Source organism: Leucoraja erinacea, chromosome 11 (genome assembly GCF_028641065.1).
Source record: "Leucoraja erinacea ecotype New England chromosome 11, Leri_hhj_1, whole genome shotgun sequence".
NCBI classification, from domain to species: domain Eukaryota; kingdom Metazoa; phylum Chordata; class Chondrichthyes; order Rajiformes; family Rajidae; genus Leucoraja; species Leucoraja erinaceus.
The window spans coordinates 6,929,834-6,954,428 of record NC_073387.1 but is presented as its reverse complement, the minus strand read 5'-3'; the positions used below and the strand labels follow the sequence as shown (position 1 = coordinate 6,954,428).

The 24,595-nt window shown below is 44.0% G+C and overlaps 1 protein-coding gene across 1 annotated transcript in view; it reads right to left on the bottom strand.

Annotated features, from left to right (window-relative positions):
* Positions 1-17,876, bottom strand: part of adam19b (ADAM metallopeptidase domain 19b) — a 155,991-nt gene extending 138,115 nt beyond the window's left edge. The window contains exon 1 of the mRNA XM_055642611.1: positions 16,407-17,876. Coding sequence (XP_055498586.1) covers positions 16,407-16,494 — 88 coding nt within the window. The 5' untranslated portion in view covers positions 16,495-17,876. The remainder of the gene's footprint in view (positions 1-16,406) is intronic.
* Positions 17,877-24,595: the final 6,719 nt, after the last annotated feature.

The window sequence follows — 24,595 nt, the reverse complement described above, 5'->3', positions numbered from 1 at the left end:
ATTAGAAACTTAAAGCATCAATTTGATTGGTAGCCCAATCTGCACATACAGGTTTACTGAACTGAGTTTCAAATCTGAATGTCGTTACAAAATGCTGGGGTAACTCAGCAGGTCAGGCAGCATCTCTGAGATGTCCCACAGATGCTGCCTGACCCACTGAGTTACTTCACCATTTTGTGTCTACGTTCAGAGTAAACCAGCATCTGCATTTCCTTCACACACTTCAAGTCTGCATGGGTGGGTTGGCTTATGAGCAAAGGCTCGACAGGCTAGACTTAAATCCAAAGGAACTCTCATCTTTCAGAATATTTTTAAGGCAGAGATAGTAAATATTTGATAAGCAGGGAGTATGAAAGGAATATAGAGAATACAATTAGGTCAGCCATGATCTTATTGAGTGAACTATTCCTGGTATTGGTATTAGCTTATTATTGTCATGTGTACCAAGGTACAATGAAAAACCTTGTTTTGCTTGTGCTCCAGGCAGGTCATACCTCACACCAGTACAAGAGGTAAGGAAGGCGAAACAAAGTCTAGAGCATTCAGTGGTGTATTTGTTAAAATTGGCAAGAGTCACTTGGGACATGCTGAATTTCCTTAGTCTTCTGAGGAGGTTGAGTCGTCAGTGTGCATTCTTGGCAATATTGTCCCCATGGTCGGACTACGTCAAATCCTTGGTGAATCTATACCTAGGAACTTGAAGCTCTACATCTCCACTTTGATGCAATCTGGGATGTGTCCTTCGCCCCACTTCCTGAATTAGATGACCAGCTCCTTTGTTTTGCCGACGTTGTAGGAGAGGTTGTTTTAATGACACTATGTTACTAAGCTATCAGTCTCCTTCCTGTACTCCAACCCCTTGCAGCACTGATACTGAGGATTATCATGTACAATGATTTGTCGCCTAGCTTTACTGATTGCAGTCTGTCAGGACGTCACTGATCCATTTCCAGAGGGAGGTATTGAGTCATACAAACATAGAAAACAGTGCAGGAGTAGTCCATTTGACCCTTCAAGCTAGCACCACCATTCAATATGATCATCCAAGATCAGTTGCCTGTTCCTGCTTTTCCCCCCATATCCCTGGATTCCGTTAGCCCCAAGAGCTAAATCTAACTCTCTCTTGAAAATATTCAGTGAATTGGCCTCCATTGCCTTCTGTGGCAGAGAATTCCACAGATTCACAACTCTCTGCGTGAAAAGGTTTTTCCTCATCTCAGTCCTAGGTCCAGGAGTCTGGAGATGTGTTTGATTGGTGTTGAAGGCAAAGTTACATCAGTAAATAGGCGTCCAACAAAGGTGACCTTGTTCTTTAGGTCTTCCAGGGATGAAAGTAGGGCCAGGGAGATGGCATCTACCATGGACCTGATCCTAATAGTATGTTTGCATGTTAAGCTTTGCACTCACAACTTGTCTTTTGCAGTCCTTGTTCCATTCTGTCAATGCAATTTAAGGTTTTAAAGAGGCACCAACTATAACGGAGCAAATTTGCCCCAAGGCACATTACAGGAGCATCCTCAACCAAAAATAATTGGCCACAAGCCACATAAAGAAACAATAAGGCTGGTACCCAAAAGCTCAGTTCCAAGAAAAAGGTGTTCAGGAACTTGCTAAATGGGGACAAAAAGAGCCTCGGGTTGCGAGAACGAATTCCAGGTCTAGGGCTCCTGCCAACTGAAGACAAACTGCCAATGGGTAAGCAAACAAATGTAGTGATGTCCAAGAAGGCAGATTTAAAGGACTACAGATTTCACATATGGTTGTAGCATTTGAGGTCATAGAGATGGGAAGCTGTGGGTGCATAGCAGATTTGAAAAACAATGTCAGGATGTTGCCCAACAAGAAACCAATATTGCCAAAACGCAAGTTGGAGTGCATAACGGATTTGAAAACGAATATCAGGATGTTGCTTAACCAGGAACCAATATTGCTAAAACTCAAGTTGAAATAGGGGCAATCTTTTGGATGAGTTTAAGATTACAGACAACAGGGTAGAAATCAGCTAGGTATAGGAAACATAAGGAACTGCTGCTGCTGGAATCTTTCTGAAGATGGATCCCAACCCCAAATGTCACCATTCCAATCACTCCACAGATGCTGCCTAACCCGCTGAGTTCCTCCAGCACTTTGTGGTTTGCTCAGGTATTTGTTAGAATAGTCGAGTCTGGAAATAACCATGGCATGGTTGAGAAAATGAGCAGAAACTGAGCTGAGGTCGGCTATTTCACAGGGGTAGATGCAGGTGGTCTAGTGATGTTGTAGATATGTGATTGAAAACTTAAATCTGGATCTCAGGACAGCAAGTTTAAGATTAAGTTGGTTGAGTTTCAGAAAGTTGCCAACCCATCAGTCAGAATAAGGGTTTCGACCTGAAACGTCGCCTATTCCTTCTCTCCATAGATGCTGCCTCACCCGCCGAGTTCCTCCAGCATTTTTGTCAATCTTCGATTTTTCCAGCATCTGCAGTTCTTTCTTAAACATTAGACTTGTATGAACTGTTCGAGTAGATCACAGATGTTAATCCTTATGTTTCCAGTAGGTGATTAGCAGCCTGCACCAACTCTCTTCTTGACTGCTGCACAGTAGCAAGAAGAACATCACTATGAGCACATTGAAACCAAAACCAGCTTCAGGAATTATAGATTACTCAGACGTTATAAATAGGCTATCAAATTCCATTAATTGTAAAGTTGAAACTAAATAGCAATTGTGTAATGTTTCCCTCTTTGTGTTCTCCGCGTACATTGATTTAAGGAGGTAATTGGAGAGAGATCTGGGGCGAGGAATCAGTACAATTCCCACTCGGGCGACAAACACAGATAGTGTTTCTGATCTTCACCCCAGCGGTCACTGGGACCAAATCAATATGGAATTGAATACGTTATTGTTACATGTGACAAGTCACAATGAAACTTTACTTGCTTGGGTATCCAAATAGCTGCCTCATAAATGGCACTTACAAAGTTAAAAGTACCCGCCACCAGTTCCTCCTTTGTCCCCCCCATCCAGTCACGGTGGTCCCCCCCACGCCGAGTCCTCCATTGTTCTTCCCCCTCCATGACGGAGCTCCCCCCCAAACCTCCTCATCAATTGCCAACCGCGGGTCGACCCGCGAGGCTTCACCGCCGCGAGGCTTCACCGCCGCGAGGTTCCACCGCCGCCGCGAGGCTTGACCGCTGCCGCCGCCGCTGATGCCCCATCATCGCTGTCGAAGTCTCACCACTGCCGCCGAAGCTCCATCAGCCAAGACAGGCTTCGTCGCCCAGCTTTTCCGCAGCCTCCTGGGGGGCCTCGCTGGTCAGAGCCACCCGCCAAGCGAGTCCTCAGTCTCAACTGCCCACGCGGCTTGCCGGGATACTCCTGCCGCACGCGTGGCTTGCCGGGATACACTGATCCATTCTTTAGTGAATGTCTGTCATAAATGGACCCCTCACCTGCATATTTACTGTGTCCTGGAGTTCTGCTCTCACTCCCTCTCCCCCCAGACACAACTAGGACAGAGCTCCCTTGGTCCCCGCCTTTCACCCCACCAGCCTCCACCTCCAACACATAATTATCTGACATTTCCTCAAACATTCCAACATGGCCCAACCACTAATCACATCTTCCTATCTCCACCTCTTTTCCCCTCCACAACTCCTTGGTTCACTCATCCTTTCCCACCCAAACCTCTTCCTCCCAGGTACTTTCCCCTGCAACCGCAACTCCCTCACATCCATCCAAGAACATCAGCAGTCCTTCTAGTTGAGACAGAGGTTCACATGCACCTCCTCTAACCTTATCTATTGCACGTGATCCAGTGGTCCTGACGTGAGCTCCTGTACATTAGCAAGACCAAGTGAAGACTCAGCGACCATTACACCGAACACTTGCGTTCAGTCTGCCTAGGCATACTGGATCTTTCAGTTTGTTAACCATGTTAACTCCCCTTCCAATACTGTCCACCTCCATTGCTAGAGTGAGGCCACACACAAATTGGAAGAACAGCAAATCACATTTTGCATGGCTCATTTACAAATGTTGAATTCTCTAATTTTAGGTGACTTCTACAAACCCCCTCCTCCCCCCCTCCCCCCTCTCCCCCCTCCCTCTATCACTCCCCACTCCTCCCTTCCCCCCCTCCCACCCCCCTCCCCCCCCCCCCCCCCCCCCCTCCCACCCCCCCCCCCCCCCCCCCCCCCCCTGCCCATCCCCTTTCCCCCCCCCCCCCCATTCCCCCTCCCAATGGGGGACCTTCTCTTTCTGGGAGTCAGAGGGTGGATTGAATCTGTAGAGTTAATTGCCACAGAAGGCTGTGGAGGCCAAGTCAATGGATATTTGACAGAGATAGATAGATTCTTGATTAGTTGGGGTTATGGGGAGAAGGCAGGAGAATGAGGTTGAGAGAGAGAGATAGATCAGCCATGATTGAATGGTGGAGTAGACTTGATGAGCTGAATGGCCTAATTCTGCTCCTATCACTTATTAATTTATATCATTAAATGGAGACAAATGATTTGCACGTCGACTTCAGTGACGTGCCTCCGATTAGCACTTGCCAGTCAGCTGCAACTAACGCGGAGGGTGATAACTAGGACAGCCCTCGATGAAGAAGCAATGAGTATCATGGTGGTTTATGCTGCTCATCTGCACAGCTTCAGCTAATCTCCACTCCTTCCCCTTCCTTCCTCCACACCTCCCACCAATCTGCAGCATTCCATTTGGACAGCCTGGTTAGCATCCCTGCACTCCAAGCCATGCATCTAGAAACTGTCTGCGATCGAACATTTACGAGCAATTTATTAAGTTGGAGAAATAATTTTACTTATCACCCGTGATTGAAAAATAACTAACTCTCACAAAACTGGCCAATAGTTAGATGGCATCATCTGAATGTTGAAATTAAGTTTCTGTCCAATTGTAACATTAATATCTTGGATGTACATCAAGGAAGAGAAAAGTCTTCTGGGGCCAAGAATACAGGACAGAACAGCGAGATTGATGCAATTCGTTGATTCCCAGACCCAGAGAAGGAACATTAAGGCCAATGGCCTCCTTATTTGCTTCCAATTTATGAGCTCATCAATAAAGTATATTTTGGACCTTGGCCCGCTCCTCAGAATTGATCATTCTCAGCATTACGTCACCTCAAAAAAAAGACTGAGCAATGTTGATGGCCCCCACAAAGTTCAATGGAAACAGCATGAGTTTCAGCTGGATCATATAAAGAGTGGTGTCATTCTGCAGTCGGTGAGTGATTAAAAGCAGGAATCAGCTTCAAAATACATTAGAAGACAAGGCACTGAAATATTACAGCCCCCCTGACACCGTTTCACAAAACTACTCTCCACCTGAGGCATAATATAATGTCACAGTACTGAATGGTGGGATTGTTGTAGTCAATGACCTATTCAAAATGGGACAGAAGGGCAGAGGTTATGTGAATGTATGCGAATGAGACAGAAGAGAGAGAGAGAGAGAGAGAGTTTCTGCATCAGTATGGGAGTGGGAGAGAATTTCAGAGAGATGATTTATGCATTGTGCACAAAGAGGGCTTGTGTATACAAGGTGTATGCGTGTGTGTGTATATGTAGGAGGGAGAGAGAGTTGGCACATGGGCTGAAGCGTGCACAGGTCTCTTGAAAATATCTGCTTTGGATTTGGGCTACCCTTACAGCTTTCATCTATGAAGAATGGAGACCATTGCCAGATGTGCCTGGTGCCAGCAAGCAGTCTATTTGATTTACACTGTTATCTCATATGTACCTTCATGGGGTGACATCTAGGTCATGCCAGCTACATAATCTAGGACGAGTCTCACTCTGGCCAGTCCGGACTTTGCTAGCTTTACCTTGCATTAAACGTTATTCATTTATCATGTATCTATACACTGTAAATGGCTCAATTGTAATCATTTTTCTGCTGACTGGTTAGCACACAACAAACGCTTGTCACTGTACCTCAGTAACATGACAATAGCCTTCACTGTGGCACCTCAAATTCGAACAAGTTGCGTTTACATCCCATATTAATAGGTCTCCAGTACAATAGTGAGGGGCTGCTATATAGATAGATACAGGAAAAGATTTGATGTGTATGCTTGACCAGCAGGGATGATTTTACCCTTGAAACAATAGCAACAATTGGGTTGGTGCTATGAAGTGTGCATTAGTGGGTGTGGATTAGTGAGGTGTGCATTGGGTATCACCTGGTGCATTGACACACTGATACCCAGAGGCTTCAGGTCTACTGCGCATGTTTGGAGAACTCACACTAGAGATATGGACGTGTAGGAAGAAAGTGCAAACGCTGTTATAAACTGAAGATAGACACAAAATGCTGGACTAACTCAGCGGGACAGGCAGCATCTCTTGAGAGAAGGAATGGGTGACGTTTCTGGTCAAAACGTTTCAGTCCAAAGAAGGGTGTCAACCTGAAGGTTCACCCATTCCTTCTCCCCAGAGATGTTGCCTGTCCCACTGAGTTCCTCCAGCTGTTTGTGCCTGTCCAAAGACATGGAGATCATTTGGTATTGTGGAACGCAGAGCTCCAACCAATGTTCCCACACAGCCACACGCAGCTGAAGACACAATCAGAAGAGACAACCTCACGTCATTTACAAGGGATCATCAACAACGTGCAGGTTTTTTTTTTTTTATTTCAAAATAGACTTTATTCATTGATAAATATATACAATTCCTGAACCATTCAAACAAACAAATTCATCCGACATTTTCGGAGACTATACAAGTTTTTTCAGTACAATTTTTTTACATTTTTCAAATTTCACCAAACAGTCCCCCGCCCGTGCCACTCTGTGGCCCCTGTCCAAGTAATAAATATATACAGTGTTTACAGTGCGAAAATTCCATTTGACATTTTCACTTCCACAAATAATGTCCCCCACCCGTGCCACTCATGTGGCCCCCTGGCGTGGGATACCTTCCCTTAATTTAATTTGAGGGGCGTCTCTACCACACCGTGCCCCCTATGTCCAGCAGCGGAAGGACCCTAGACTGTGGCCCTCCCCCACCGAGCCTTGGCGTTGGCTGCACCAAGCTTCAGCGAGTCCCTTAGCATGTACTCCTGCAGTCTGCAATGGGCCAGTCGGCAACATTCCCTGACGGACATCTCGCTCTGCTGGGTGGTGAGCAACGCTCGGGCAGACCAAAGAGCATCTTTGACCGAGTTGATGACCCTCCAGCAGCACTCGATGTCAGTCTCTGAATGTGTCCCTGGGAACAGTCCGTAAATCACAGAGTCCTCTGTGATGGAGCTGTTCGGGATAAATCGTTCCAGGGACCCTTGCATACCTCTCCAGACTCTTTTTGCAAACCCACACTCTGCAAAGAGGTGGGCAACCGTCTCCTCTCCACCGCAACCGTCCCGGGGGATCAACAACAACGTGCAGGTTTGCGGCAGATTGATTTCCACCAGCTGTGATCACAATCAAACAAGTGTTTGATGCTTTAGACAAATCCTCATACGCTGTTCCGGTGTGATGAGAGTATCGTTCCAAACATTGATGAACAGTCTTGGTCTCAAGGCTACTACATAAACCATTTGAGCCCACAGATGGATAAATTAGTGTGCATTCCCCATGGAGTGAAGTGTGATAGGGAAAGTAAACAGAGGACATGCAAAGCAGGGGGAGGGAGGGGTTGGTCTCATGGGAAGAAACCAAATAGGCCCAAGCTGTTCAGCTCAATTATCCCACCTGAGCCATTTTGAAGAGCAATGTGCAAGACGACATTTCTGTAAGGGAGTTCTCGGTGAAATCAACACCTGGAGCAGACACAGTTCTGGTCTCTGAGCAGAATGAGCACCATATTGCAGAAGACTGTCAAGGTCACCAAGGCCATGACCTCTTATGCACCCATGCACAGAATCCTTTCAGGCTAGAGGCAAACATGTCCGCAAGATTGCAGTTTTCCATCCATTATTGCACGAAGGTACGACTGATTTTCTCGGTGTAAAAAGAGCTGAATATTTACCATCCTCGTTTGGTAAAGAGTAGTGCTTCTAGCACACGCATAGCTGACCATTAATGACCACCACCATTTACACCAATGACCCAGTCAGTCAGCTGCCATTGCTTGTGACAGTAGCTGAGAAACAGAAGCCAAGATCAGTCAACAAATGAGTTCATGGCTGATCATTTACTACAGTGATGCTTTCCTCCATTAACCCCTTTTATCTGGACTGCCAAAATCTAGCGATCTCTACCTTGAGTTTACTCACAACTGAGCCTCTATAATCATTCAAGGTGAGACAAAGGTTCATGTGCTCTTCTTCCAACCTTGCCTACGGCTCACGATGCTCTCGATGTGGCCTCCTTTACATGGGTGAGGCAACCATTGACTAGGCAACCGTGTCTAGTCTAATAGAGGAATAGCTAGCAGTGTCCAGTGTGAGAATTGGCATGAGGCTGCAGTGGAGTGCTAACCCCCCGTGGAGAGACCTCCCATGTTATATCTGATTTCCAATGAACCCACTCTATCATGTAATGATCATTTTTGCAGTTTTCCTCACTTGTTTCCCCACCTGCAGTCAAATCCTCCCCTGAAACGTCACCCTTTATTTCTCTCCAGAGATGCTGCCTGTCCCGCTGAGTTACCGCAGCATTTCAATTCCATCTTTATGTACTACAAGCCAGTTATGATATTGGGTGCCCAACCGCGACATGCGGCCACTTCACTTCACTGTGATTGCAAAAACAACAGTGTACGTGAACGGCCAACCCAATGAGTGCGCTGCCTGGATTGCAAGGAATAAGTACTGGTTAATTGTATGCCGTGATCTCCATGCCTGTCTTACAAAGCAATCCAATTCAGCCTCCATTATCTTGGCACTGTGCTTGTGGAGGTTTGCTATATTCGCTTTGTTTTAAAGTTGGTTCTAATGCACCTTGAGATGTCCAAGATCATGGAGCCACAATATACATGCAAGAATTTCTTGCTCGTTTTTGTATTTAGTAATGGTGCTCAATGAAGGAAAAAAAAAATCCAACAGAGTTTTAAAATATATTTGTAGAACAGTAATGATAGACCTATAAAATTAGCTATCTATTTTAGTGACTTCCATTCAAATTTTCTTAGCTGAATAAACTGACTGAGCAACACCTACCAAGTGACAGTGTAATCTGGACATATATCAATACAAATATATTGCTGCTTATCCCGTATACACTATGTGCATTTTTATTAATATTTAAATCTAATTGGTGCACTATAGCCCTCTATTAGAGATTCCATTCCCAGTTGTAGCAACTCGAAGCGTCAAACAATTAATTTTTCAATCTTTTCACTAATACAAAGTCTATTTTTAGGAGGAGGCAGTACTCCTAATAGTCTTAGCCCAGATTTCCAGAATCACTATTCGATGTTAAGTTGTAAAACGTTCCAGGTTCAGTGCTCATTCTGGCTCCATCTACTGCTCCCTTCCTTGAGCTACTCAGCCATAGTCTTCCCAGCCTCTTGAGCACACAGATCTACAGATTCCCCATTAGTGAAGAGTTGTTTTTGTCATCTCTATCTCGAACGGTTGAACGCTTATTCTGAAATTCTGCCCCCTGCTTAACTCAAGTCAAATTTAATGTCATATGCACAAAAATGATGAGGCAAGGTACAACAGGAAATCTTACTCACGACAATACATGCACATTGACTCAGGCAAAGACACAAAAACAAATTATACATTAATTGAACAAAAGTTCAAAAAGACTGCATTAAAAGCAAACCATTAGTGCAGAACACAGATGGAAAACTAAATGTCCATGATAGCATTTATTTTAATTTCGAGATACAGTGTGGCCCTTTGGCCCACCGAGTCCATGCTGACTACTGATTACCCATTCACACCCATCTCCTTCCAAGATAGTGCCCAACCAAGGCGACATTTGCGTGTTAGCCACAGAAGCAGATCTTATAATCTTATCTTACAATCACATCTTAAATTCTTTCTTACAATCACATTCTTAAATACAATAAATAGCTTGATGGTAATCATGCACTGACTGGTTAGCACGCAACAAAAGCTTTTCACTGTACCTCAGTACACGTGACAATAAACGTAACCATAACAGTTTCACAACCTACACACTAGACACAATTTATAGAAGCCAATTAACCTACAAACCCACTGTCTGTGGAATGTGGGATGAAACTGGGGCAACCTGGAGAAAACCCACGTGGTCACAGGGAGAATGTACAAAACTCCATACAGACAGCATCCATAATCAGGATTGAACCTAGTCTCTGGCATTGTAAATCAACAATACCAGTATGGAAGGTACACCAAAAAAGCTGGAGAAACTCAGCGCGTGCAGCGGCATCTATGGAGCGAGGGATTAGGCAACGTTTCGGGCCGAAACCCTTCTTCAGACTACTTCAGAATACCAGTACTGGTACCAGAATACCAGACCTTCTTCAGAATACCAGTTAGGAGGTCTCTCATCTTTTGTTAGGTTAGGAATGTGCAAATTAAGATTAGGAATGTGCAAATTTGTTGAAGAACCCGACGGTTGCAAGAAAGAAGCTGTTCCTAAAGCCGATTCTTCAAGCTTCTGTATCTCCTGCCCAATGGTAGCAAAGTCTGAAGAAGGGTCTCGACCCGAAACGTCACCCATTCCTTCTCTCGAGAGATGCTGCCTGTCCCGCTGAGTTACTCCAGCATTTTGTGTCTACCTTTCCTACGTTTATCAGGTTCTTGAACCAACCTGCACAACCCAATCCTACTCAGCAATGGAACACTGCAGACCACCTTTTCCTCCACTATGGATTTGTTTTGTTTTTCCAACAGTGCTTGGTATTAAATTCTTGGGTTTTTTTGTAGTCTTCGTTCCTTTTAGCATCTTGCAGAATTTGATGTGTAATTTATGTGTAATGTATATTTCAGCGTGTTTGTCCGAGTCCATGTGTCTGCAATGCTGCTGAAAGATTTGTAAATGTACCTGTTCTTCATTGCACTTGTGTATATGACAATAATCACAACCCCCTACCACTCAGCATTCAACTGATACTCCACTGTACTAGTCTGATCAGTCTGAAGAACTGTCCCGACCCGTAACACCACATATCCATGTTCTTTAGAGATGTTGCCTGACCCACTGAGTTATTCTGGTACTTTGTGCCTTTTTTCTTCACCATACTATTATTTTTCCCCACTACATATGAACTAGCTTTTGTCAGCTAATCTGCCGACTCCCCTCAGGGTAAAAGGGAAGGAGGAAAGTGTGCCTGAATTCCAGACAACAAATCTGTGATCCCAGTGCTCCTACAGGCAAGGTGGATGTGGGGGTGATTAGCCTTGGTTGTGATTCTCTTTACCGTCAAAACAATCTGCTGCCTTCCTCACATTGCATGAGCGCTGACTTAAGCATGGCAATATGCTGATGCAGCAGTTAGTGCAGCTGCCTCCCAGCACCAGGGACACCAATAACCAACCTCAGGTGCCATTGCTGTGGGAGTTTGCATGTTCTCCTCATTATCTCACAGGGCTTCTTCCCACGTCCGAAGAACATGCTGTTGATTTGATTGGCCATAATAAATTATCCCTTAATGTAGGTAAGCAACCCAAGAACAAAAAGGGGAGTCAATAGACATGCGAGAGGAAAAATAAGTTGCAACACTACAGGGAAAGGGAGATGCTGAGGTAGCTCTGCTGGAAACTGGCATGGACCTAATGGGCCGAATAGCCTCCACTTTGCTGCAATCAGGAAGAAAGGTACAAGGGGATGTTCACTTGGACAATGTATTTGAAGGCAGCAGAGTGTAAGATAGAGAAAGGTGTCAATAAACATGTTGCTGATCCCATGACAACTTGCCTGGTGAGTTTGGTTATCGTTATCATCCTGTCTCAGTAAATGATGGACTGAAAGGCAACGCACCTCACAGAGCAAATCCCTGACCATAGTAACACCTGACAAATTACATTTTGTTCAAACATGTTTGTCATCCAAAAGAAACGTGAACACCCGCCTGCGTGCTCCTACCAGCCATTAGTAGATCACGAAGAAGGTGGAGGAAGTTTGGTTGATATCCCATCCTCCGAGGGCACTAAGAGTTTTATAACAATGCACAATGTGGATAAGTTGAGTGCATTTGTCAACCTTTGCAATATCACTGCAGGAACCTTTAGCAATTTGTCAAATGTCTACATTACTATTCTATACATCAACATCTTCCCCTTTCTCATCATCGGACACACGCTGCATGACCTCCCATATCCTTCTTCCTCCAGCAATCATCTTGTTGCCCTTGAAATGCATTCCTGCTACTCATATCGACTATTTGTATTAGTGAGTTCCATATTTCAGATAAAGACCTTTCTTCTCAATTCCCACTTTTATTATTACTGCCGACCGTATTGATATTTCCATCCTGGCGAAGCCTTAAAAATTCCATTAGGTCAAGTTTTCTACAGAAGAGCTCCAGTCATTTAATGTTTCCTGAGAGGTACAACCTCTGTTTAGGCATCATCCTTGCCTTACTGCACACCGATAAACCTTTGTTTTAGTTTAGTTTAGAGATATAGCGCAGAAACAGGCCCTTTGGCCCACCGAGTCCACACAGACCAGCGATCACCACACATTAACACTTTCTTACACACACACACACACTAGGGACAGTGAACAATTTTTACCAAAGACAATTAATCTACAATCGTGTACTTCTTTGGAGTATAGGGGGGAAACCAGGGCACCCAGAGAAAACCCACACAGTCACAGGGAGAACATACGAACTCCATACAAACATAGTCAAGATCGAAGGCGGGTGTCTGGCACTGTAAGGCAGCAACTCTACCCCTACGCCACTCTTAATAAGTAACTTCAACAGCTAACATATACCCACTATAACACTCCGACTTGAATGTTAGGGGAAAGGGGTAAGCTTCTATTTTATGGGGAAAATAGGATAGGTTTATACATTAATAAATGCAAAAAATACGACAGTTTGTTTCCAACTGTGGAAGCTGTTCAGCTCAGCTCAGGATAAGAAAATAAAACAGTAAGGAGACTTGTTTGAAATAACCCTTACAAGAACAGAAATATGAGTGCAGGAACAATGCAGAAGCATTTTCTTGTTAGTAAAACTGTGCAGAATTGCTCAGCAGATACTCACACCAGTGCTTGCAAAGTCTGGAGGGGAAGATTTATGAATGCATCCATTAACAAATCTCCGATAAGTTCCATTTAGGCAATTGCTTGAATATATTACCACATGGAAGCTGATGTTGAGGTCATTTAGTGTAGGGGAGGGGAGGGAGAGATTTGCCTTGGCAAATTTTAATCACTAGCACAACCAACCATGCTCATCAGGCGTTTTGCAAATAGAATGAGCTTCAAGGCAGCGATCATATGCACCTCCTGATGACTGGGATGTGCAGGGAGCTAGGGTTACGGAGCGGACACATGCTGTAGGGCAGTGGTTCCCAACCTTTTTTAGCTCATGGCCCCCTTGGCATCTTTTAATTTTTCTGTGGCCCCCCCTGACATTATTAGCAGAAAAAAAGTACTTCAATATTATAATACCTTCCATAAAAATATCAGTGTCTATTAATTGCACATATATTCTCTTTTATTCTATTCCACAAACATCAAAAATATTTCGACTACATAGATTTAAATTTATTAGAACTGAAATTTAGGAGGCAACAGGGTGGTAGCTCTGTGGCCCCCTTCATTGAACCTGTGGCTCCCTAAATCCCAAAACATTTCTGTGGCCCCCCTGAAATTTGCCATGGCCCCTTTGGGAATCACTGCTGTAGGGCATCATTCTTGAGAGTGCAATCCTCTCTCATGTTCTGATGCGAGGGCAGCATCAACTAGGGTACACCATTGGAGTAGCAAAGACCCCACAACAAGGTACAATACCTATTTTGACACCTGAAGAAGGGTCGCGACCCAAAACATCACTCATTCCTTCTCTCCAAAGATGCTGCTTGCCCTGCTGAGTTATTCCAGTATTTTGTGTCTACCTTCAATTTAAAACAGCATCTGCAGTTCTTTCCTACACGTATAATACTTTACAAGTGAATTACATTAAATAAGCTGTTAATTTATAAAACCCAATTTATTAAAAAAAATAAAATGCAGCAAAGATGAATAAAAGTTATGAGAGGCATCAACATGGTAGACAGTCAGGACCTTTCTCTCAGAATGGAAATGTCAAATGCTGGACTGTGCAGCTTTAAGGTCAGAGGGGGAGGGGAAAGAGTGTAAAGGAGATGTGCTGTGTACATTTTTTTCTTTTTACACCAAGAGTGGTGGATGCCTGGAATGGTGATGGAAGCAGAATGCCACCTTATTCTCCCAGTATTCACATCATCTCTCTCCCAATGCTACCACCCATCCACACAATAGGGGCAATGCACAGTGGCCAGTTAGCACACTACATACTCACTTCTATCTTGAACTTTTGCAGAATACACTCCAAGTATATAGATGGAAGTTGGTTTTACACAACATTTTTAAATATTGGTACCATAAAGTTGAACATTATATTTTTCACCAGGTCTGTACTAGACATACCTAGTAATAGTTTTCATGAACACTGGATACAAGGTCTAAAAATATTCTGCTTCTCCATACTAAAATCCCTTACCCTAATAAATTCAATGTTCCATGCAAACTGCATACATGCAGCAGCAGATTAAAAACATGGGTTACTGCAACTGTGAGGCTGTAGTGTCCTTAGTTAGGCCACTTATACCACCTATACACCCTAGATAGCTAGGCTTGAACTGATCAACATCTGACTCACAAATACCCAGCACTGCTCATCGCCAACCAGAGACCATTTTTCTGCGACATTTAATGGCAAATCCCTCACCTTCACCATCCTGAGGTCGCTGTTGACCAACTGTCAATTAGCTCACCAATACTGAAGACAATAGAGCAGGCACAGTTCAGATTAGTTTATTGTCACGTGTACCGAGGTACAGTGAAAAGCTTTTGTTGCGTGCTAACCAGACAGTGGAAATACATGATTACATTCAAGCAAATTACAATGTATAGACACATGATGAGGGAATAATGTTTAGTGTGAGGTAAAGCCAGTAAATTCCAATCAAAGATAGTCCAAGGGTCACCAATGAGGTAGATAGTTGTTCAGGACTGCTCTCTAGTTTTGGTTGGATGCCTGTGGTTAGAAATGGGGTATTCTGTGATGTGGTGACCTACCTCCTGACCTGCCAGAGCCTCAAGACAAAAATTAGGGGGGGGGGGGCTAAATATTTTCCACCTGGTGACTGGATCGAGCCCCGTCAGTCTAGAAGCTCATTGCCATCCAAGAGAAATAACCACCCTCACACTAACATGACTAGCCCCACCTCACCTAGCAGGTTTTCAGAAAATATAGGTCTTTTCAATTGCAATATGACTTTTTTTGTAACTGCAAAACATAAAGGCTAAAAATGGTTTCATAAAGTATAAGTTGCACAAATGCCAATAGAAGCAATTGCTTGCCAATGGCAGTCGTTTCCGGTGATGTAACTGACAGACTGTGTCCTTAAGAGACATTAGTGTCAGATTACTGCCTGGAGGTTACATAGAAACACTTTTTTCTCCCTAGTCATTTTTTCCCCCAAACGACAGCTTTTTTTCCCCCTGCTTATCAACTTCAAAAGTAACTTTTTAAGTAGTTCTCCAGTTGCCGGTTGAAATCCAGGTTGTAGCCCATTCAGCCTGTTTAATACAAATAGCATTCCCCAATTCAATCTTGTTATATTCAATTCATGGTAGAGAAACAAGTGTTATAGCAACTACCTTCAACAATTTATCACCAATAAATTAGGGGTTCCTCTTTTCAAACCTCCCAAGAAACTGTTTGCATTTATTTCCTCATTCATTCACAACCCAAATCTATGTTTTCTAACTAATTCAATATTTTAGTAAATTCATTGGCTTAACTTCTACAGATTGTTAAACTCGGCACAGTCTTTCAGGTTGTCAACAATTTACTGTGAATTCATAATAGTACATTAAATAAATACACAGATCCATGAAGGAAACATGTTACGATATTAAAATATTGTACTACAAACGTTGATATAATCAAAACAAACACTTCCGCGCACAACAATTCCTCCACCTTTTATGGTTCTCAAAATATTGTTCCTCTCCTTTCCCCAATATAGGATAGATTTCTACAATTGCTAGACCATTCCCTTATCTTCCAGCGGTTTGATTCCCCCGTCCCTGTGACTAATTATTTCAGTGCTTTCTTCTCCCAAAGGGATATTTCAATTACAGAATCAATACCAAGCTCTCACAGAAAGGAGGGAAGGGAAGCAGAGGGGGTTTCTCCTCCCTTCAACTCTCCAGCCCAGACTTAAAACTTTCTCTCTCCTCCCAAACACGCCTGCACTGAGAGCCAGGCTCATAGCCTCTCTGCCAACATCCATATAGAGTCTGAGTTGCGCCTCACCTTTGCCCGCTTTATTTGCAGAACAAGCCAGAGCCAGGCAGCAAAGGAATTGGGTGAGATGGGTTGCCGCTCCTAACTTCCGAGCCATCGGCTCAGCGGGCTGGGCGAGTGCCCCTCGCCTGTTCCCCCTCCAGCCTCCACAAGCCGCTCGCTTGCCTCTTGTGTGACCGCTGCTGTCGCCCAGGGCATCAGGGCTGGAGCTGCCTGCGGCTATTGACGAGCCCGTTGGATCCACTCACATTGTGTGTGTGCGCCAGAGACAGCTCTTTACCCATTGAAGTTACAAGCAGAGTCCGGGCGAAATGAACATTATTCCTCGCCGAGCTGAACAGTCATCCTCTTGCACTCGGCTCCCGCAACTTGACACGATTTATTGTTTGTGTCTGAGGCCGGTTTACACATATCGGACCCGGACCCCGCCCTACAGTTTCTATATCCCGCCTCTCACTCATATAAACGAGGTCGGTATGTTGTTCAGTCTCCACTCTTTCAAGCATAACCTCATTCTGGTGCGTTTATAATTTACTGCACGTGATTTGCAGCAAGCTTTAGTTTAATGCCGTTTTAGGTTCATCGTTTTCCTCTTCCTTTAAGTTTCTCCACATCCGTCCCGTAAATCAAAGCCGTGCGAGTGAGTCAGCGGCTGGGAGTATCCGAAGGGGGTTGATCCCACAACGGTATCCCTGGGGTAAGGGTCCCTACACTGCTAGAGGACGCAGTAGCACTGGTGACAGCTCAAAGGACATTCACCAAGCTCAATCTGAAGGGTCTCCACCCGAAATGTCCCCAATCCATGTTCTCCAGAGATGCTTCAGAAGGGTCTCGACCCGCAACGTCACCCATTCCTTCCCTCCAGAGATGCTGCCTGACCAGCTGAGTTACTCCAGCTTTTTGTGTCTTTCTCCAGAGATGCTGCCTGACCAGCTGAGTAATTGCAGCACATTGTGTCTGTCTTTGGTAAACCAGCATCTGCAGTTCTTTGTTACTTCACCAGGCTATTTCCTGGGTTGAGAGGCTTAGAATCAAAGAGTGATACAGCCCCTTTGGCCCAACTTGCCAACACGCCATATCTACACTAGTCCCACCTATATTTGTGTGGTCCAGAGGATATAAGTTTGTTTTATGTAGCATTCTTAACTGTCACTGTATGTCATATTGTCACTTGCGGGCGGAGCACCAAGGCAAATTCCTTGTATGTGAATACTTGGCCAATAAACTTATTAATTCATTCATTCATATCCCTCTAACCCTATCCCATCCAGGTACCTGTCTAAATGTTTCATAAATGTTGCGATTGTACCTGCCTCAACTACCTCCTCTGGCAGCTTGCTCCATACACCCACCACCCTTTGTGTGAAACAGTTGCCTCTCAAATTCCTATTAAATTTTAAACCTTAAACCTATGTCCTCTGGATCTCGATTCCCCTATTCTGGGCAAGAGACACTGTGCATCTACCCGATCTATTCCTCTCATGATTTTGTCCATGCTTGTCCGAGTTAGGGGGGGGGGGGGGGGGGGGGGGTGACTTTAGGAGTTCAGGAGAATGAGGGGTGACTTTATTCAAACATGTAAGATCCGAAGGGCATGCAAGATTCTGCAGATGCTGGAACCTTGAGCAACAACAAACTGCTGGAGGAACTCAGCGGATCAGGCAGAATCTGCAGAGGGAAATGTATGGGCAATGTTTCAGGTGAAAACGTAACCTTTACATTTCCATTGACAAAACTTTGCCTGACCAATTAGATCCCAAAGTGACTTAAGAGAGGGGATGTTGAGATGGCTTCACTGGTGGGGAGATCATGAACAAGAGGCCATGATACAAAATAAGAGGTTCCTCATTTAGCACTGAGGAGCATATATTTTTTGTGATGAATAAAACTGATTGATTGATTGATTGATTGATTGATAATTTTTTTCTCTCGGAGGCTAGTGAAACTCTGGTTGATCATTTGAAACAGTTAAGATAGAAAAATATATATATTTTTTTTAATTGTTTTGAGGAACCAGCATAGATCAGCTAGGATTATACTGAGTGGTGAGACAGACATGAGGGGCTTATTGGCCTATTCCTGCTCCAATTTTAAGGTGTTTTGTGTCCATCAGACCATATGACAAAGGAGCTGAAAATTAGCCCATTCTGCCCATTAAATCTCTCTCACTATTCGGTCAAGGCTGATCTATTATTCCCTCTCAACCCATCCTCCTGCCTTCTCCCCGTAACCTTAGATGCCATTACTAATCAAGATGCTGTCAATCTCCGCTTTAAAATACCCAATGTCTTGGCCACCACAGCTGTCTATGGCAACGAATTCCACAGTTTCACCACCCTCTAGCTGAAGAAATTCTTCCTCATCTCCATTCTTTCGGCAGGTCATTTTATTCTGAGGCTGTGCCCTCTGGTTCTATACTCTCCCATAACTGGAAACATCCTCTCCACATTCACTCTAACTAGGCCTTTCATTATTCGGTAAGTTTCAATGAGATCCCCCCTAAACTGCAACGGATAGAGGCCCAGAGCCTTCAACTGCTCATATGCTAACTCAATCATGCCCTTCATTCTCCTTGCCTTCTGCCAGTCAGCCAATCTTCTATCCATGCTAGTAAATTGCCTCTAATACTACAGGCTCCTATCTTGTTTAGCAGCCACACATGTGGCACTTTATCGAGAGTCTTCTGATAATTCAAGTAAACAGCTACAGTGTCATCTCTGTGTCAGACAATATCCAACTTTCTATGGTTTTCCATGAATTAAGGATTGAATTCTACCAAAAGCCCTGAATGAACCATTATTATTTTTTACTATCTATTTTTTTGCTTTTATCAAAAATATTAGAACTACAAAATTAAAGGATATTTCTTTAGGTAGGAGAAAAGGAAGAATTTCTTTAGTCAGAGGGTGGTGAATCTGTGGAATTCTTTGCCACAGAAGGCTGTGGAGGCCAAGTCAATGGATCTTATTAAGGTAGAGATAGATAGATTCTTGATTAGTACGGGTGTCAGGGGTTATGAGGAAAAGGCAGGAGAATGGGGTTAGGAGGGAGAGATAGACCAGCCATGATTGAATGGTGTAGTGGACTTGATGGGCCGAATGGCCTAATTCTGCTTCTATCACTTTTGATACATGAAAATCAGCTTTGTGTTTGACAGTCCAATGTGTATAGTGAAGACTCGGTTTGCCTGTAGTTGGGGTATGAATCAAGTTGCTTGGTCAGGTGACCAGCTGCTAGACCATCTGATGGCACAGTGGGAGGAAGCTGCTCACTCCATGGTGGCTCACACAGTGCATCAAATTAGAGATGGCAAACCCAGCCACTGAACCAGTATCCCCAACCGGGTAGATGTCAAATGCTACCTCACAACTTTGTAGGAAAATGGAGAGTATACAGTGGGGTTTGCTGACCACTTCACCCTGAATTTAAGGAAAACACAATGTGTTGGAAGAACTCAGTGGGTCAGGCAGCATGAGTGGAGGGAATGGACAGGTGACGCATTGGGTCGTGACCTTTCCTGAGTCTGAAGGAGGGTGCCGACCTGAAAGGTCACGCATCCATTCACTGCACGGATGTGCCCTGACCCGCTGACTTCCTCCAGCACTTTGTGCTTTGCTATAGTTTCCTGCATCTGCATTCTCTTGTTCTCACCCTGAACTAATAACTTTCAGAGCCTCGGGCAGCTCATGAGACATGAGCTAATGAAGTACTGAGTACTCATTGAAACTTACCAAGCAGTGAAAGGCCTGGATGGAGTGGATGTGGAGAGGATATTTCCACTGGTGGGAGTCTAGAAATGGACACCATAGCCTCAGAATAAAAGGACGTAACCTTTAGAGAAGGGGATGAGGAGGAATTTCTTTGGTCAGAGGGTGGTGAACCTGGGGGATTCAGTGCCACAGGAGGCTGTGGGGGCCAAATCAATGGCTATTTTAAAGGCTGAGATTAACAGATTGATTAGTATAGGTGTCAGGGATTATGGGGAAAATACAGGAGAATGAGGTTGAGAGGGAAAGATAGATCAGCCATGATTGAATGGCAGGGTAGACTTGATGGACCAATTGGCCTAATTCTGTTCCTATAAGTTATAAACTTATGAATTACTCTCAAAGTATTATGCCTGTAACAGAGGATGCTAATTAGTACCTCTTAAACTCCTGTGAACTGGATGCAGGCTGGATTTAATGGTGCTGTTTAAGAGATATGGAATGGTGAAGGTAGCAAAGAGAAAGCTTCACTTCAAAACTCTTAGGAGGGGTGGTACACAAAAATTACAGAATGATTTTTGACAAGAAATGTAAGTTTGGAAAGGAGAGTGAAAATACTGAGATATGTTTGTAAAGTTCAGGATTTCAAAAAGCACGGCGTAATGTTAATGTTGCGGACAAGAGCATTCTTGCTTGTCCAAAGTAAAAATAAATAACTGTTAATAATACCCAATTAACTGTGTTATTATGCCGTTTATTATCTGATAATTGCTACCACACTGGCAATTAGTCTCTTGGACCAAGAAAGACAAAGTTTTAAACTGGTGTGTTTCCTTCCTGTGTTTAATAAATTGTTGGTAAAGAGTTTTTAATTTTCATCTCATTTTTCTTTTCTATTTCCTTTTTCTATCTCTAAACTATTTTCTTTCTAGCTCTTTATTTCTCTGCTTGTGTCTGATTTGACTTGTGTCTAATTCCTCCCTTTCCTCCTTCCTTACTTGTTACTGCCTCAATCCCAAAACCTTACTGATTAAATTGATAGGTGACCAGCAGCTCACTTAAGGGCCTGTCCTACTGTTACGACCTAATTCAAGACCTCTGCCGTGTTTGCCTTTGACTCATACTCTCAGCATGGCCGTCACGAGGCCTTAGAAAGTCGTAGGAGGTCGTAGGTAGGTCATAGGTAGGCCGTGATGCTAGTCGTAGGTACTGGTGGCATCAAGTAGGTCGGGGTGTTTTTCTAGCCTGATGAAAAATGTCCACGAGTAAAAAAGGTCGTGAATTAGGTTGTGAAAGTGGGACAGGCCCTGAGTTATGATAGAAGTTTAGTTTATTGTCATGTGTACCGAGGTACAGTGAACAGATTTTGTTGCGTGCTAACCAGTCAGCAGAAAGACAATCCATGATTTTTTTTGTAGGCCCCCCTCGGTCATGGCTGACCATGGATGATGCATCTTAGTTGTTGGCCGCTTGCTCCAAACCTCGACTAGGGCAGCGTCGCTTGTGGCTGAAGGGACCAATGCGGGAGTGAAAGTCTCTGTTGCAAAGGTCACATTTGAGTGTGGTCTCTGGTCTGTTGAAGTTGCTGTGCTCCGAATACATGATTACAATCGAGCTATTTAAAGTGTATAGATACATGATAAGGGAATAACGTTTAGCGCAAGGTAAAGCCAGCAAAGTCCGATGAAGGATCGGAACATTATAAAGTGAAGCAACGTCTTAGTACAACTTTGAGTGGCATTGGCTGTGCCACATCTCGAGTACTTTGTACAGATCTGGAATCTACAACATAAGTTGGGTTTGATTGCTTTGGAGAGGGTGCAGCGATAATTCAGTTCTGAGAATAATGGATAGGCTGGGGTTGTTTTTCTTGGAGTGGAGTGGCCAAGGGAAACCCTGATAGAAATAAATGGGAGGAAAGGTTTACTCATGGTAGGGGCGTCTAAAACTGGAGACAAAAATTTAAGGTAAGAGAGAGGAAGATTAGGAGGAATCTAAGAAATATTTATTTTCACCCCAAGGATTGAGTATAGATTTTTTCACTGTACCTCGGTACAAGTGGCAATAAACTAAACTGAACTGAAATTGGGAGGTCTTGTTACAGTTGTTAAGATATTGGTGAGACAGTTTTGTTGAGTATTGTGCTCGGTTTCGGTCACCCTGTTATAGGAAAGATGATGTCAACATGGACATGGTGCCGTGAAGATTTACGAAGATGTTACCAGGACTCAAAGGTGTGAGCTTTAGGGAGAAGATGAGCAGGCTAGGACTTTATTCCTAGGAGCGTAGGATGATGAAGGGTGACTTTAGAGAGGTGTACAAGATCATAAGAGGAATAGATTGGGTAAATGCACAAAATCTTTTGCCTAGAGTAGGGGAATTGAGAACCAGAGGTTGTAGGTTTAAGGTGAGGGGGGAGAGATATTATAGGAACCTGAGGGCGGTGGGTATATGGAACAAGCTGCCGGAGGAGGTAGTTGAGGCTGGAACTATCATAATATTTAAGAGACATTTGGACATCCAGTAGATAGGATGGGTTTAGAGGTTTATTTGCCAAGCTTGGGCAAGTGGGATCAGTGTAGATGGGGCATGTTGGTCAGCGTGAGAAAGTTGGGCTGAAGGGTCTGTTTCCACGCTCTCTGACTCTATGTTTAAGATCCTTCCAGATGAACACTAGACTCGTCAGTACACAGCCAGCTATGGATCAAATGCTGGTAAATGTGATTTATATTACAGTGTGTTTCATGTGGATGATGTGGGCCAAATGGCCTGTCTCTGTGCTCTGTGAGTGTATGACTCTATAACTATGTCCCCATATTGTTCTCACCATTGTCATCATCAGCTTGAACAAGATATGACAGAAACTATCCGAGAGGTGAAGGGCATGGGAAATTGGCACCGGAAACACAATGCAAACAAAGCAATTATTGCAGAGTGAACTAAGCGTCTGAGCACATGATTCACACATGAGAAATATGAAGTTAAAGCAATTCATAAGGAAAGCTGACAGCTTATTGCCAAGGAAAATAAATATTATGGTCAATGAAAATCATGAAAGACTGCATATGCTGGAAATCTAAAATAAAAACAGAAAAGGCTGGAAATGATTCAGTCACTCGGTCTGGCCCTATTGCCTGCAAATTTGCAGATGACACAAAGCTGGGTGGCAGTGTGAACTGTGAGGAGGATGCTATGAGAATGCAGGGTGACTTGGACACGTTGGGCGAGTGGGCAGATGCATGGCAGGTGAAGTTTAATATGGATAAATGTGAGGTTATCCACTTTGGTATCAACAACAGGAAGGCAGATTACTATCTAAATGGCGTCAAGTTGGGAAAAGGGGAAGTACAACTTGATCTAGGGATCCTTGTTCATCAGTCTATGAAAGTAAGCATGCTGGTACAGCAGGCAGTGAAGAAAGTGAATGGCATGTTGGCCTTTATAACAAGAGGAGTTGAGTATAGGAGCAAAGAGGTCCTTCTGCAGTTGTACAGAGCCCTAGTGAGACCACACCTGGAATATTGTGTGCAGTTTTGGTCCCCTAATTTGAGGAAGGACATTCTTGCTATTGAGGGAGTGCAGCGCAGGTTTACAAGGTTAATTCCCGGGATGGCGGGACTGTCATATGCTGAGAGAATGGAGCGGCTGGGCTTGTACACTCTGGAGTTTAGAAGGATGAGAGGATTTCTTATTGAAACATATAAGATTGTTAAGGGTTTGGACATGCTAGAGGCAGGAAACATGTTCCCGATGTTGGGGGAGTCCAGAACCACAGGCCACAGTTTAAGAATAAGGGGTAAGCCATTTAGAACGGAGACGAGGAAACACTTTTTCTCACAGAGAGTTGTGGAATTCTCTGCCTCAGGCGGAGGAAGGTTCTCTGGATATTTTCAAGAGAGAGCTAGATAGGGCTCTTAAAGATAAAGGAGTCAGGGGATATAGGGAGAAGGCAGGAACGGGGTACTGATTGAGGATGATCAGCCATGATCACATTGAATGGTGGTGCTGGCTCGAAGGGCCGAATGGCCTACTCCTGCACCTATTGTCTATTGTCTATGTTAATTCTCCATCCCACTTCATTGAACGATTGGTTGGTGAATTCTTGCACAATTACAGTGAGACCCAACACAACTTGAGGAGTAGCACCTCATCTTCCTTCTGGGCACATTGTTACCTTCTGGTTTAATATGGTTCTGGTTGATAGTTTAGTTCAGTTCAGCCCCAACCACGGTCATCTGTACACGAGCACTAACATACACACTAGGGACAGTTTACAAAATCCAATTAACCTACAAACCTGCATGACTTTGAAATGTGGGAGGAAACACGGTCACCTGGAGAAAACGCACTCGGTCAGAGGGAGAATGTAGAGATTCCATACAGATAACACCCATAGCCAAGATCAAACCCTGGTCTCTGACACTGTTGGGCAACACTTCTACCACTGCGCCACTGTGCCGCCCTGATACTATGGTTCTGTTGTAATGTGTG